Below are 16,991 nucleotides of genomic sequence, written 5' to 3' on the forward strand. Positions count from 1 at the left end.
GAAGTGAGCATATTGCGTTGCACGCGCGAATGCTTGCTTACGTTACTCACTTGACGACATTTCGTTAAGTGAGCATTAAACGAACTTAACGAAGCTTCGTTAACGTTAATTTGCAAATTGATTTTTGAATTATTGATATTGTTAGAAAAATGAATTTAATTTAGTTCGGCTTATATTCCTCTAATCCCAACATGGTTTTTTACAAGGATTTAGTTTTAATGCGATGGAAACTAGATATATTTAAGTTAGAAAAATTCTAACCTAACTTTTTGAATATATATTTAAATTATGAAACGTTATTAGAATTTAAATTATAAGAAAACAAGTTGATTTTCGCCAGTTATATAGTTTATTTCATATACTTTTGTATAAACACACATATATGTATACATATATATATTTTGCTTTAGTTTTATAAAAAAATCTTGCAATTTTTGCCTAAAACTATACAAAAAACTTAACATTTAATATTTGCCAGCAAAACGCTTTGAAATTGTTCAGTTTTATCAGTATTTTGTTATGTTATGATTTATTATGAAAGACTCAAAAGCAATATTTATTTGTTTTCTCGTATTATAAGAGCGTTATAAATTGTTGTTGTTGCTGATTTTTGCTTGGCAGTTGCAAGTTGCGCTTAATTTCATAAGAATCCAAAAATATATATGTATATATATTATATATATCTCTAGATATATCTATATATATGTATATATAGTTTTTTTTTAGAATTTTTTGGGGCCGTAACTTTTGTTTTCGTTTTTATATTTTACATGCTATACATTAAATTTAATTTAAAAGTAATAAAAAAAAAATGTTTTAATTTTAAGCAAAAAAGAAAGAAATAAAAAACTGTTTAAAAAATGTTTATGCATAAATATTTAAACAGTTTTTGTTGTTTTTTTGTTTTTTCTTAGAATTTGAGTTGTGATCATTGATTAAGAGTTTCTTTCTTTTGCGTCTTCTTCTTCCTCTTCTTCTTCTCGAGTGGGTGGAAATGATTTTTGCATGGATTGTCTTTTTCTTGCTTCTGTTTTCTTCAGCTAATTGTCTTGATTTTTGCTAAATAATAGTAATTATGAATATAATCATCCAGAGGTTATCTCTCTATCTCGCTCGCTCTCCTGCTCGTTTACTTGTTGCGATCGTTTTTCGCCGGCTCCACCTGCTTGGCGAACTCGCCCATCACCTCTTTATATATAACCGGATCCAGATTGCGACCCAGCATATATATTAGCCACCAATCGCCAATGTCCAAGCGGCGCGAAAGCGTGCGGCAGGTCTCCATGGGAATCATGCGATTGCGTGCATTCAATAGACGCGGCCGGAACTTGGGCATGAAGATGATGCAGGCACTGTAAATATATGGAGAAAATAGTTTCAATTACATTTATTTTAAAGAGAATATTACTCAAATTTAAATTGCGGCCAAAAGGCTCTTTAAACATTTAACAGACAGTTTTACTCGCTGTTAACTAGCTCAGCAACAGCACTGTAATAAACAGCGCTCTGTCTGTTAGCTGCAAGCAGGCGCTCAACAGTGCCATGTTAAGCAAAACTCAACGAAACTGCGCTGTCAGACGGGGAACCTGTACGTTAAGCGTGTTAACAGTGCAGCAGAAAGAGTTTACAGCTTAGCTAAAGAGTTAACAGTGCTGGTGTAAATAGCGACATTAATCAAATTAATATTTATATAGCGCAACAATTTAGTTATTTGCCTGAGAGCAAGTAGAATTTATGAAGTTAGCGGAAATTAGAATGATTAGCGAAATGTGATGGAATAGAATAGAATTTAAATTTAAATTAACTGTAACCAACATAAATTTTAACAGCAACTAGAGCAGAAATCTAGTTTAGAAGCGCTTAGCTGGCTGTCTAACAGTAGATGTAATTATACATAAATATGTTATGTCTAGCGGTTACTCTACGTAACATGAACTCTATACATGTTAAGCTAAAGCCTTTAAATTATGAATTGTGTACATCGATCATTACTAATCTTACTAAAATGAACATTAAAATGAAGACTAGCTAAATATGCTATATGTTAAACAGTAAATGGGTAAACTAACATGAGCCTTAACAGCAACTGAAATTAATTGTCAAACTAACATAAACCTTAACAGCAGTTGGAACTATGTACAACAGTTCATTTAGCTAACATAGACTAGAGCAACAGTCTTAGTTATATACGTATAACAATTTATATATGTATGTACCGGAATATCATCAGTCCAACGAGCAGTACGAGTAGTATCCAATACCAGAACCAGATGAACACATAGGTCTTCTCATTGACAATATTCAGCGGCAATATGCATAGGGAATCGTGCGTTTGCAGCGATCCACCGGCACCGTATTTATGGAAAATGCATTTGGTGACGCGCGGAAAGACATAGACCATGGGATCCATACGCTGTTCCTGCGGCACATCCGATAAGCCCATTATATTCGTGCCATACGATATGAACTCGCCGTCAAAGAAACGATTCATCAAATACATCTGAACCACAATATTGATGAAGCAGAGCACCTCGCAGGCCCAATAGCGTATGGCATACAGTTTATGACGCTGCAATCGATACAATGGATATCCAATAATATTATATGCATAATGTTTGAGCTCCGAATTGGATTCGGGCATTCGTGCTCACCTTCACATGCTTGATGAGATAGTCGAGCAGTGCATCGCGCTTGGCCTCCTTCTCCTCGTTCGTGCAGATCGTGATGTTCAGACCCATGACAATCATGCGCATCAGACCGCCCTCGAATTTGTTCCACAAAAACTTTGGAGTATAGCAGGCCATGGCCTATAGAATGGAGAGAGACAAAGATATATATTTATATGACTATACAAATTTCAATATGAAAGGAGTACTATAAATTATCATCAAAAAGAAATTCATATACAGCTAACCCCATCAAATTAGTGATAAGCTCAATGAGCACTATTTGAAATATATATTAAAATATTCATTGATGTATAAATATTTTCTATGAGGGTTTTTTTTGTTATAAAGTTCATAAGTTTTCTATAACATTTTTTTTTTTTTACTCTAAGTAATACTTCTTCCTGATAAGCTCAATGAGCACTATTTGAAATATACATTAAAATATTCATAGATATATAAATATTTTCTATGAGGGTTTTTTGTTATAATGCTCATAAGTTTTCTATACAATTTTTTGTATAAACTCTAAATAATACTTCTTCCTGATAAGCTCAATGAACACTATTTGAGATATATATTAAAATATTCATAGATATATAAATATTTTCTATGAGTGTTTTTTGCTATAAACTTCATAAGTTTTCTATAACATTTTTTTATAAGCTCCAAGTAATACTTCTTCGAAAAATGCTAGAGTATATAAAGTTAAGAGTTTTTAATGCGAGAATGGGGAGGATCAAAATTTCATTTGAATTTAGCTGAGACTGTTCAAAGGCTGTATTTGCCTTGCAGAGCTTTAAGCTGCACTCAAAAGCTTTTTGCTCTTGTCATTGTAAGCAGCTTTTACTGGTTCTAAGTCCCTCAATGCCTCTGTATTTAGCAGCAGTGTTATGGTTTTACACTATGTTAGTTAACATTAGTTAACATTAATTTGCAGCAAAGCGCTTTAAGCTCAATTCAAAAGCTTTTCCTCTGTTCATCGTAGGCAGCTCTTACTAATTGTAAGCCTCTCAATATATTCGTCTTTAGCATCAGTGTTTTACTTATAGATTCCATATAAAGCTTTCAGCGTGATCCCAAAACTTTTGAGTCTTTGCACTCTTTATATAGAATAGACATATAATAAGTTCAATATAATAACTTCAGCAGTCTGTAAAAGTCTACATAAGCTAATACCAATTTCCGTTAAATAGCTGTAAGTTCAATTCAAAATTCCTTGCAGCGTCCATTATAGGCAGTCTTTACTGTACTCTTCAGCTTTGCCAGATTGTTAATCAACTACACGCAAACATTGGCCAAGAGCTCTTACTTGTGGAGAGTTTCAACAGTTGCTGTTTGACTTTCAACAGAAGTTAGATGTGTTCTTTCATAGTTGTTGCTGTTGTTGTTGTTGTACTGCCAGTTGTTGTTGTTGTTGTTGGTATTTAGCAAGTCATTAATCCATTGGAATTTAGTATTCTGGCATTTCGCAAGTGTTTGCTGCTGCTGCTGTCTTTGGTGTTTAGCAACTGTTGTTGTTGTTGTTGTTGTTGTTGTTGCTGATTGTGTGTTGCGTGTTGCGCAACAGACGCGCAATCATGCTTGATTGCGCGTGCTTGGCAATACAATGAACTGTGCGTGCTCCCCCTCCCCCCTCTCCCCCCACCAATCAATGGTTAGGCATTAGCTGATACTTCTCTCTCTCTCTCGCTCTCTCTCTCTCTCTCTCTCCCTCTCTCTCTCTCTCTTTCTACGTTTCACAAACGCATGCACGCCTCCACAGCCTCCCCCTCGCCCCTCCATAGATCGAAAGCCAACGCACGCATTCAATTAGGCTTCATTGAAGTACAGCTTGTTGTGCGTGTCTTATGAATGTGTGTGTATATATACATATATATGTATATACGTATGTGTATGCTTTGGCATCTGCGTAGCAATTGAGACCACGAGCACAGAGAGAAGGAAATCGTCAAAACGTCAAACAAAAACGTGAGAGAGATATCTCTACTTTCAAATACCCTATTACAAATGCAGACCAAAGCGAGGGGGGTTCCAGCTTGAGGGCGGGGTTGGTTGGGGCATACTAATTAGAGTGGCAGAGCTCTTTTGTATAGCTGTTGCTGTGCTTACCTGGAAGAAGAGCACAAAGCACACCCATTGATAGTAGGTATAGTATTTCCGGGCATCCTTGTCATTGAAGTCGTTGGCAACGCCAGGATGTGCCACCTCACGGCCGACCTTGAGAGGGAAGATATGGAAAGAATTAGATATGCTATATACTCTACGAGGGAGCTTTCTGCAATATAACAGTAAAAGTGGCAGTATAACAGTTTTCAATGAATATTGGAATCAGCCAAACCGTTGATCGACATATAGTTTAAAGCCAAAAGATGTATTATAACGGTAGTATAACAGTTGCATTTGTGACAGCCAACGATTAATGTGTTATACAGTTTAAATACAACTGTTTAACTATAATAAAATATTTTTAAATATTTTAATTGTTTATAGCAGTATAACAGTTTTCATATCATAAAACAGTTGTGCAAAGCATATGGATTTTCAATGGGATGTGATTAATTCGAACATATATAAATTCTTAAGCTCGCTTTCTACAGCTGCACAACTGTTATACTGTTCTGTTATAATCAAAGCTTGCTGGCTTATGATGCACAATTCATGGAGCACTTATTGTTAATATAATTTACTGCTATAATAAAGGTTGATTATTATGATTAATAACTGTCATAATGCTTACTGTTATACTACATTGTTGTGATATAGTAGTAGACAAAAATTGTATACAATTTTCGTATCCTTTGTTATAAAATTCACTTAAAGCAAGTTACAGTTTGTGTAGTATTTAATAAGCCGTATAACAGTTAAAATTTTAAACAGAGTCTATTATATGTTGTTGATATATGAAATAAATTCAGTTTAAACGTTTTATGCTAAAAGAAACTGTTCTGATAACTGGTATAACAGTATATAACAGTTGAGTGTTAGACGTGGAAAGCTAATAGGCGCTTCTTTTTTAGATTTTCTGTAGATATTGAGTCTCTATTGAACCCCCAAGCTCTCTGACTCTCTAATGATTTCCTTTCTGGCTCAATATCCAAATTCTTTCTTTCTTCCATTCCATTGACAAACTGCCTGAGAATTTTGATGTGCTCTGCCTTAAGCGCAAGGACATGTTCTTCGTCTGCGTTGAAGGTTCCACGAAATCACAAAACATTGCCCCTGTTGAAATATGAGATATGTGCATCAGCGAAAGGCTGCCCGCGGGATATTCAATTTTCGTGTCGTTGTTAATCGGTTTTTTGTTCATTGTTTTGTATTTTGGTTTCATTTTCTTCTTCTGTTTTTGGATCACACGAAGCAGAATTTGGAGCTACAACGCCCCGTTTATAATTGCTTTATAGCCGGAGCGTATAAATATGCACATATTTATGCGAGGCATCCATAAACGGGCCTACAGCGTGTATTACACATCATACAAATGAGACAACGTTGAACGTGATCGGCCTACATAAGGATGTGTGGAAGAGGACGAAGAAAAAGGCGAAGAAGAAGCAGTTGAAAATAATGAAACCAAGCAAGGCAAGACAAGACTCCAGTGAAGCAGAAAAGATGGCGAATTCTGGGAAGCTGCGCTGAAGTTTCGCGATTGCGTGACTTAAAAGGCGCACTTACTATATTTGGAGACTTGCGTAGAGTTTGTAAACATGATATTTACAAGGCTTGCTGAAGTTTGTTTGATTGAAGTGCAATTGGAAAATTTATATAATTATTTGTGGAGACTTGTGTAGAGTTTGAAAGAATACTTCGTTAGCATGTGGAACATATGGAGACTTGCGTAGAGTTTGTAAACATGATATTTACAAGGTTTGCTGAAGTTTGTTTGATTGAAGTGCAATCGGAAAATTTATATAATTATTTTTGGAGACTTGTGTAGAGTTTGAAAGAATACTTCGTTAGCATGTGGAACGTATGGAGACTTGCGTAGAGTTTGTAAACATGATATTTACAAGGTTTGCTGAAGTTTGTTTGATTAAAGTGCAATTGGAAAATTTGTATATTGACTTGTGGAGACTTGTGTAGACCATGCCAAAACTACGTCGTGAGCGTATTGGAACGTTTGATGCGGTCTATTAAATGATATCCAATGGAATTAATTATAAACTATAGAAATGATTATTTTGGAGACTAGTGTAGACTTTGCAAAATGGTTGATTTTTGCCATATAATGCGATTACCTGTTATTTGTCACTTTAAATTTAGCAATATATTTAAGGAACACTTGCGGAGAGTAGTGTAGACTTTGTAGATTTTACTTAAATTTGAAGAAACCTACAGACACTTAAAATCATTGACTGTTCCTAGCATTCCACTATAAATTATGATTCAAACTTAGCACAAAACCTCTTTGTGTAGACTTTTTTGTAGAATTGTGAAAAATGTTAAACTTAAGCGACTAATGGGTATTTGAATGCTCTTGTAGAGTTGTGTAGACTTCTCACCTGTCGATTGAACGCATCCGGCATGGTGAACGTACTGTGAATCCAGCAAAAGGTGTTGACCACATGCGGCGGTATGCCATTGACGATGCAGCTGATCGGCTGGCCGACATACTGGGTGGCCGTGATGATCAGGCTGCAGGTAAGCAAAAGTACCGTTGTGAAGGAGTTGTGGAGCCGGAAGACTGCATTATCCGTCTGGATGTCCTGCCATTTGAGGTAGCTCTTCAGGCTACCCAATAGCTTATACATTTTGGCACAATTTCAATTCGCTGAGTCTGTGGAGAGTGTGGAGAGTTGCGGTGGAATCGAGCTTCAGCTGAAGCGAGTATTCAGGAAAGAAAAAAGCCGCTTCGACAGTGTTGCAAAATGTCGCGTTGTTGGCAAATTGCGTTGAGTTTACGGCTCGTATTGTCGCCTCGTCTTTCGTTTATTGCTGCTGTTGTTGTTGTTTCTGCTAATCAGACAACGCGATGCATATCAATGTATCAAACTGTAAATAGACAAATTGGAGAGATGTTAAAAACTAGGTTCTGGAATGTAGATTCGATGTAGACTTGTAGAAGCATTAAAAGAGAGAGATAGAGAGAGAGAGAGAGAAAGAGAGGGAGAGAGAGAGAGAGAGTGAGTTAGAGAGAGAGAGAGAGAGAGAGAGAGAGAGAGAAAGAGGGAAAGCAAGAGAAGAAGATATACAGAGAGAAACGAGAGATTCGTGGAAAAAAGTATAAAAAGTGCATTATAATATAATATATAATATATACAGTATACAATATATAAATCAAAAGTCAGAATTAAGTTTTTTTGCTGTGGAACAAAATCTTCGATTTATACGTCTTATATAAGGTTTCTTATACATATATCTATATATTTAGCATAGCGAATTCGACTGAAGTATGAATAAAGTACAACAGGTGTAAAATTCATAGACTCTACATCAATCTTATGACGTATGAGCATATGGACGGATAGACGGAACAGAGTAACTAATACGGTCAAAAATATATTTATATACATTATGGGTTCTCCCACGCCTCCTTCTGGCTGTTATACAAATGTTAAGAAAATCATTCTAATCTCAGTTTCAATGGGTAGGATAACAAAAACTTAGGTAAAAGAAAAATATATACCTCCGTATCAAATTGAGAGCCAAAGTCGTACTTTTACAGTCTTTGCCCGATATTTGCTATCTATATATATCTCGAAGCTCTAATTAAATTAAAATTCCTGCTCAAATTGTCTGGGTTGCTCGTCGGTTCGTTTTTCCCCATCTAGGAAATCCCTCTCTTCCTGCCCGCCTCGCCCACACATCCGTCCGTCCGTATCGTTGTGTGTGAAGGTCGTTTAAATAACACGAGTTCTATCTATCTATCTATCTATCTATCTATCTATGTACAACCTGCTCTATCTCTGACTATATCTATGTCTCCATAGATATGTAGATATACGTATGTATGTGTACATATAGTATTCGAGTATCTTTGGGGATCGGTACATTTAGTTTGATTGGAAAACGTGTTGCACGCCTCCGATTGAAGTCGGCCGAAAAATGTAAATTTTTTGTTTGTTTCACGCTATCTGAAGACAAACACGCGACTCGTAAAGTGAAAACAAATGGGAGAAAGGGCAGCAGGGGGCGTGCCAGCATGGGTGTGTGTGTGTGTGTGTGTGCTATTGTGTGATTGAGCAAGAACGTAAATCAACTAATAGAATCTGCAGACGGCTTCAATTTCAATTAAAGGCAAATGCGCTGCACTGAGAGAAATTGATGCGTGCCATCATTTAAATCTATCCAATTGCCATTTGTTCCACTTGTTCGATGTCCATCCCTCTCTCTCTCTCTCTCTCGCACTTACCCTCTCTTTCCCCAATTGAGAGTTGAATGCACTCGACTCGATCTTTATACGCTTGACCCGATCTTCCACTTAAGTCTTTTCATTCTCATTCAAGCAGCAATCGATTGCCCAAAGCAATTGCCATCTTAATACTCTGTCGATGATGTGCAAAAGGGGTGTATTGGCTTTTCGACTGAGTATGAGCAAAAATCTCTCCTGTTGACAAGTGATGAATTTTTTTTTAAATATTTGTTTGGACTGTGAGTAAGTTTATCAGATGATTGCTAAAAGTCACTTCTTTTTTTTCACTTTTCCACAAGTTAACTATGAAAAAGCTCTGCAATTGTGGAATTATCATATTTAGACTTAATTTAGATCAGTTTGCATAAACTAATTCAATTATTTGATTCATTCTTCATTCTGGGTGTCAACTTAAATGGGATCAAACATTTCAGAATGTCACATAAAGCAGAATTTGAAAATTGCAAAGGAATGGCGCTTTGGGAGAGACAGGGACAAAAAGGAAAAGAGAGATAGAATGAGAATTTTGGGAAAGTATAAAGCTACAGTGACATACAGATATACAATAGATTTGAAGTTAAATTGAACTAGAGCAAACAGAGAAATGGAATATATATAACCATATGAGAGAGAGGGAGAGAGAGAGAGAGAGAGAGAGAGAGAGAGAGAGAGAGAGAGGGAGAAGATAGAGAAAGAGTGAGATTGAATTGAATGAATGGGGACATAATATGAGAGTATGAGAAACTGAGTATCTCAATAAGTGAGGGAGACAAAAAGTGGGAGTGTGGCTGAAGGACCGATAGAAAGGCAGAAAGTGAGAAAGAGAGAGAAAGAGGCTGAATGAGCGAAGAGGCTGAGGGAGATAGAGATAGATAGAGAGGGAGAAAGAGAGAGAGAGAGAGAAAAAAATGAAACTGAGGGAATGTGTGAAAGAAAGATAGAAAAAGAGATAGGAGGGGAGAGAGATAGCGAGAACGAGAAGTTTAGATAGAGACGGTGGGGAAAGAGAGAAGAGGCTGAGTGGGAATGAAAGAGAGAGCATGGAAGCAGAGGGATACAGAGAGAGAGCAATCTGGTAGAGTGAAGGATAGGATAGGTGTATGATAAGATTGAGAGAGAGAGAGAGAGAGAGAGAGAGAGAGAGAGAGAGAGAGAGACAGAGAGAGAGAGAGAGAGACAGAGAGAGAGAGAGAGACAGAGAGAGAGAGAGAGAGAGGCAGAGTGAGAGAGAGACAGAGAGAGAGAGAGAAACCTTTTAAAAATTATGGAATTTTTGAAGGCTCCCAGATTCCCAGAAACAACTCAAATAATCTGTTGATTGTTTCTATTAATAGAACTAAAGAGTTTTTCGTTCCGTTGAAGCTGATAAGAAACTTACCAAACTGAAAAATGTTTGTAAGCATTGAACTAATTTAATTTGGTGACTTCTAAAGGCAACACTGAGATTGAGAGAGCGAGAGAGAGAGAGAGAAGGAGAGAGAGAGAGAGAGCGAGAGAGAGAGAGAGAGAGAGAGAGAGAGAGAGAGAGAGAGAGAGAGAGAGAGAGAGAGAGAGAGTGAGAGAGATGATGATGTGTGTCACAATAATCTAGTTTTGAGCGCATCAATTCATGACTCCTAATTGACATTATTTAACCCCTTTTTCACCTTGCTTCTGTTCCCTTGCTGACTTCCCCTTCCCCCCCCCCCCCCCCTCCCCCCGCCCCTCACTGTACCACCTGTGCTCTGCTTTATATCGTGTTGCTAGCCTAGCTATCTATGTATCTATCTATGTATACGTATTGCGATCGTTCAGCTTCTAACTAACTATTCCATTGACACCCTGCTGGTTCCATCACACACACACACACACACACACACACACACACATGTGTGTGTTTACCCCTCGATCTTCCCCCTTATTTTGGCCACTGTTTTCCTGTTTATTCCACACGCTTCGCTGGCTACGGGCAAGGCGAATGCAACTGCAACAATTAACCGCAACAGGCAGCCGCAACAATGACCGCCACATGCACAAAAAACAAACACACAGACGCCCCCCCTAGCTCTCCACCCCTCTCTCTCTCTGTTATCGTGCTGCAAGTGGGGCGTTTGCAATTCATTGCCAAGGCCATGGAAAGCGAGGCAAAAGTTATGTGCGAAAAATCGCAATTTCTATGCACACTTAGAGCATACCCAAAAGTAGGGGGCCGAACAGGCGTGGCAAATGGCGGGGGAGTGGTGGCGAAGGGGGGTGGGTGTGATGTTGACATGGCAGCTGTTAGCTGAACCGAGTGCAGGTGTCGCATTGCAAAGGTCGTCGGCGTCGGGCAGTATTACGTGCCTTAGACAGAATTTTAAAATCCGAAAAAAAAAAAAAAAATTGAAATAGAATTTCTGATTTAAATTAAAAGGGGAAATGCTTGCATGGGGTATGCCAGACATTGGCAGGCATTAAGTAACACAGTGGGGCATGTGTGTGACGGTACGATGTACAATAATAATGATCATAATAATGATAATAATAATGATAATAATAATGTTAATACAAATAATGATAAAAATAATAAGAATTATAATTTAATAATAATGGGGAAATGGGAAAAAATAAACTAATACCAATACTAATACTAATGCTAATGCTAATGCTAATGCTAATGCTAATGCTAATGCTAATGCTAATGCTAATGCTAATGCACTCACTAATGCTAATGCTAATGCACTCACTAATGCTAATGCTTATGCACTCACTAATGCTTATGCTAATGCACTCTACTACTAAAATTAGTAGTATAACAATACTAATTATGAATGCTAATAATAATAATGAATCTAACTTAACTAAACTGATGCTAATCCTAATGCTGATAATGACAAGACTAATGCTAAGGATAATGATAATGAAAAATATAAACATTTAAGAATAATGAAGCTAATGAAGTATACTTATGATAATTCTAATGATAATTGCTAGTGCCTAATGATCAGAATAACTTTTAGACTTATGCTAATGCTCATATTATGATGCTAATGATAATGATAAAGACAATCAATTTGAAATTCATAGTGATGCCGATGAGCTGCGCCTATGATGATGCTAATGATAATACCCAGAATTGCTATAATGATACTTGCAATTACTATGCTTAAGTTAGCTTGTTAATAATGAAGCAAATGAAGGAAAATCATAATGATGATGCAAGTAGAAAAACAATGATAATGATAATCTTTCATAATAATGCAAATGCTAATGAGCTATGCTCCTGATACTGCAAATGCAAATGTCTATGATACTGCCAATAACAATGGAACTAAGCAATCTCAAGCTAATCATTTCATTACAATTGAGATGCCTAGCTTGATAATAATCATGCTAATGCTAAAGAGCTGGGCCAACAAATATAATATCGATTATGATCATATATGTATGTAAATAAATGCCAAATCTAGTCAGAGTGCTAATTGAAATTGGTAACACTGATGGCAATGCTGATGAGTAATGCTATTAGTATTCCCAATGCAAAAGAAATACTTTTTCAGTATATAGTATATACCTTATATACCTTAAAGAATCGTTGATGATGTGAATCGTTGAGAAACTTTCTAACATATTTATTTCATGATTTATCCTGAATACTCTTAGAATCTTTTCTGTTTACATAGACTTGATGTCCAGTCAAGTCTGACTAGACTAGACTTTACAGGTTAGCTAGCTGGTCGCTCAGTTCAATTCAAGTTCCGACTATGCATTTGCATCGGTAATGCTTTTAGTTAACGTTGTTTATCTGCTTGTTTGTCATGCAATTAGAATGCTGAGAGCTTTACACGTTTAACCTTAACATGAATACTTTGTCAGAGTCCGAATCGAAGTTGGAGTCGAACAGAGTTTTTTAGTTAGTCATATTCATTAGATTTGTGATGTCACTAGTTGGAAAACCAAATTCATGTGGCTTTAATTGCATTGTTCGGCTGCTGTTGTTGTTGTTGTTGTTGTTGGCCAGCTGCTTGGCCAAGCGGAAGTGCTTAACTCTCCCCCTCTGCTTCCCTCGTCGCCCCTCCCTCCCTTGCCACACTCTATCACTTTTGCTACCTGCATCTACATCTTTTTTCTCCCTCTCTGCATTCCTTTGTTTGGGTTTTCTCCCTGTTCCCTCTCTCTCTCACTCTCTCTCTCTCTCTCTCTCTGTCTCTCTCCCTCCCTCTCGCGCTTTGTCGCTTTGTTTGGCTACCTTCGATGACTCTGCAGCCGGCAGATGGCAGCAAACTTCAATTGGAAAATAACGAGAGTAGCTCGAACTATTTAGATATCTGCATTGATATATGTACAATATATTCCCATAGTAAACATTTTTGTCTTAATCCTAGTTCTCATGTGCTTAAAGCTCCTTTAATGTAGAGCCACTTTCCAAAAGCTTATCATACATTATAATTTACTCTACTTGAGCAAAGCTTTTATTTATCTATGTTCAGCTTGAATAAACTTTAATAGATCATAGAGATAATATGACTCTACTTTACATATTACTAATTTATTAATAATTTGCTTTAATGTCTAATCTTTACTTAAACTTCTAATAACATTCAGTTTCGAAGAGCTACATGTGTCGTCTATATATATCATATAAAATTAGGCAAGATAAATTGATTTCACCATATAATACTTTAATCAGCTTTAGCTCAAGTCCTAAACTCCGCATTTCATTCTAAACATTTCTCACATATTTTTCTTTTTCCTTTATCTTACTTTAATCAAAACTCTTCTAAACTTCTCTTAAATCTATGTCCTATGCAATTTTTATTTGGCATTAGTCAAATCCTTTTTTTTTTTTAATTTAAGTGCGCTTCATTCAACTCAAGTTTATTTTTACTTAATTACAAATGAAAAATCCGAGCTTAGCTTCCTTTATTCGAGGCTATAAAATATATATAACTCAGACCAGAAAATTTTAAGCTGCGTCTCGCTGAGCTACAGAAGCTCGGCTCATAAAGCACTTTGATTTATGCGTTGGTTAGAGATAAAACACACAGATGAAACTCAAGATCTCTAATTAAAAAAAAAAAAAAAAAAAACAGGCTGGACTTGATAGCTGAGATTAATATATTATCGTTTTTCCAGGTACTTCATAAACTGCCCACCCCTTGCCGGCCCATCGTCCGCCCTCACTCACATGTTGGGCTCGTAAAAACCGCAGACATTAAAAAAAAAAATAAACAAAAAAAAAAAAAACAGAAGAAAAAAATAAAACCAACACTAGTATTAGGGAGCTGCTCAGCGAGCGGGACAATTCGAACTGTGGACGCTGCAATCGAAACAATGAGTTGCCTCTGTGCGGCTTCAATTGACCATTTCCGTCGCACGGAACGGGCCGGGAGGGAGGTACTGAGGATGGAGAGTGGGTAGGCGAGAGGCGAGAGCCGAGAACCGAGAACCGAGGGATCCGACAAGTGGAAAGCGGCACTAATGAGAAACATCTTTGGCTTAAAGCCGCTGCAGATGCTAAAAAGATGAAGCTCAGTGTCAAAGCAAGAGGGAGAGATAGATAGATAGAGAGAGAGAGAGAGAGAGAGAGAGAAGCGAGAGATAGAGGCAGATACATGTAGAAGATGTGAATAAAAACCCAGATATCTTCTTGATATTTAAAACGTGAGACCAAAAGAAAGAGAAAAAATTGAAGCTGCAGCTGAAAATTGTTCTTGAAGAATGAAAACAAAAGAACTGTGGAAATTCAAACTTCTGGAACACAAAGAAAGATATGCCAATGGGTGCACTAATTGAGAGAAAGAAGCCAAGATAAGTGAGGAAATAATTAAGATTAATCAAACAGGGCGGCAAAGCGTAACTAAAAACGGCTTAAGAACTAAAGAGAAATATTACAGGATATTAAATGGGTGAAATGTTATAAGTTTCGATTTTTACATTTATAAACTTGGGACTCCAAAATTTGCAATAAAGTTATTTAAAAAAAATATATTATTCTGCTATTTCTCAGTAGTAGAAATAAGTTAATACTCATTTGATTGTTTATTTTGATTTAAACAAATTATATAAATATTTATATTTGTTTATTAAAATATATATATTTTTTTAAATTTAATTTTGCTATTGAGAAAAAAAATACATACATGTATTTTATTTGTATTTTTTTAATTTTTTTTTTAAATATTTATATTTAAATCTCTAAAATTTATCAAATTAAATTGAATGAAAAATGTAAAATAAATGATTTTCTTTTCATTTGTAGTTCATTAAAAAATATGTTTATGTTTTTTTTTTAAACCCGGTAAAATTTTGTTAGGTATCAAAACAAAAATATATTTTTTTTCAATTTCTTAAAAAAAGATTTAACAATGAATAAATTGAGAAAAAAATTTCCCAAATATAATGTATATTACATATAAATTGCAATTTTTATAATAATACAATATACAATAATAGTTTGCACCCAATTGGTACGGTTAAATGTTTACATAAGAGCAGCTTAGAGTACTGCTAATTAGAACTGTTAATCTTGAGCTTGAGCTTAACCTTTGAGAGCGCTCACACTCTCTCGCTCTCTCTGGCTCCCTCATTCACACACACACACACACACGCGCGCGCGCATATGCATTAAGATTGTTAATGGAAAGGAGAGGTAGATTTGTGACTTACGCGAAAAAAAAAACGTTGTTGTCCCTTGCGTTGGTCTCTTTTAGTGTTTGCTGCTGTTGATGTTGTTGTTGTTGTCGTTGTGGTTCAGCTGAATTTTCATTGTGTGGGGCTGTTGTGTTATTGTTGCTGCGCTGCAAAAATCAGCTGCCAGCTGTGCGAGTGTTGTTGTTTTTGTTGTTGTTGTTGTTACTATGCAGCGAATTTGCATAAACAGCGGTGCTACACACACACACTCACACACATACACTCAAAGACAAAGCAGCAGCAGAACAGGTTCTCCTGTAGGGTTTTTGTTGTTGTTGCTGTAGGGCTGCTGCACTCTGTTTTATTCTTTTATATTATTATTTTATTTTTTGTATACACGTTGTTTTTGTTGTTGTTGCTGTTGTTGTTGTGGCTGTTGCCGTTGCAGCTGTGCGTAAAACGCGCGCGTCGCGTCGTTGCGTTGCAGTTGCTGCAGCCGAACACGCGCAACTGAAACCCAAAATCCAAAATCAAAATGATGAAAATAAGACCCAAAATAAACGCGCGTTCTAACTGTATAGATTGTCCAGTTTCTTTGCTCACAGGAGTAACTGCAGTTCTATGCACAGGAAATACAACCAAAAAAAAAAATTGCAACAGGCAAAAAAAAATAAAAACAAATAATAATAATAAAATGAAGTAACAGAAACAGCGGCAAACGTAAAACAGAAGTTAAAAAAATGAAATGAAATTGTTTTGAGCTCGCTTTTTCGACTGTATTTGAGCAGAGACCAGCGTGCGCTGCTGTCGCCGTCGACTGCCGCCGCTTGCTTATCGTCGTTTCGTTTCGTACCTTTTTCGTTGCTGCTGCCTGCTGCTGCTGCTGCGGCTGCTACAAAAAAATCTCACACGCGCGCGCCACGTTCGCTGTTGCGCTCAAAACTGAACTGCTCAATGGCTATACGGCAACGCAACTCAACTCAGCTTCAAGCCACTCCCGCTCCCGTGCACGCGGTCTCTGTGTGCGCTCTCTTTGCGCGCATACTCTCGCTCTCACGTACGCTATGCGTGCGCGTCTTGGCGGCTTGGGTGTGTTTGGGTGTGTGTGTGTGTGTGTGTGTATTGTGGCTGATGTTCAATTTGTTCTCGTTCGTTCTCTCTCTATTTTGGATTTTCTTGTAAGCTTTGATTAAACTGTGCGCGCACTCAATAGCATAAATTGGAGCATGCACACTGACACACGCACACACACTGACACACTCTCGCATGTACACGCACTTTTGAGCACTATTTAAGCCAGTTGTAACGCTCTCTTGAGCTTAACTTTGTTAGAGCTGCGCTCATTTACCTCAGCTTTGTCGTCGTTGGTTACAAAGTACTGC

General features: G+C 36.9%; 1 protein-coding gene and 1 long non-coding RNA gene across 3 annotated transcripts in view; one reads left to right on the forward strand and one right to left on the reverse strand.

Moving 5' to 3' along the window:
- Positions 1-14,965, forward strand: part of LOC149090582 (uncharacterized) — a 24,532-nt gene extending 9,567 nt beyond the window's left edge. Inside the window, exon 2 of the long non-coding RNA XR_016197360.1 lies at positions 14,113-14,965. This is a non-coding gene — a long non-coding RNA (uncharacterized LOC149090582). The remainder of the gene's footprint in view (positions 1-14,112) is intronic.
- ogre (optic ganglion reduced) lies at positions 960-16,598 on the reverse strand. 2 transcript variants are annotated; one of them, XM_089264138.1, is made up of 7 exons: positions 16,463-16,598; positions 15,642-16,119; positions 7,169-7,658; positions 4,779-4,886; positions 2,652-2,807; positions 2,217-2,569; positions 960-1,352 (listed from the first exon to the last, which is right to left on the reverse strand). In XM_089264138.1, exons 3-7 carry the CDS (start codon positions 7,415-7,417, stop codon positions 1,130-1,132), a joined length of 1,089 nt encoding a protein of 362 aa, XP_089120264.1. In that variant the 5' UTR covers positions 7,418-7,658; positions 15,642-16,119; positions 16,463-16,598; the 3' UTR covers positions 960-1,129. The 2 variants fall into 2 exon arrangements, with proteins under 2 accessions (XP_089120264.1, XP_089120263.1); XM_089264137.1 differs by having other exon boundaries at positions 15,642-16,557.
- Positions 16,599-16,991: the final 393 nt, after the last annotated feature.

This window comes from Drosophila navojoa, chromosome X (assembly GCF_054131105.1).
Source record: "Drosophila navojoa isolate 15081-1374.11 chromosome X, UAZ_NAV_1.0, whole genome shotgun sequence".
Taxonomy (NCBI): domain Eukaryota; kingdom Metazoa; phylum Arthropoda; class Insecta; order Diptera; family Drosophilidae; genus Drosophila; species Drosophila navojoa.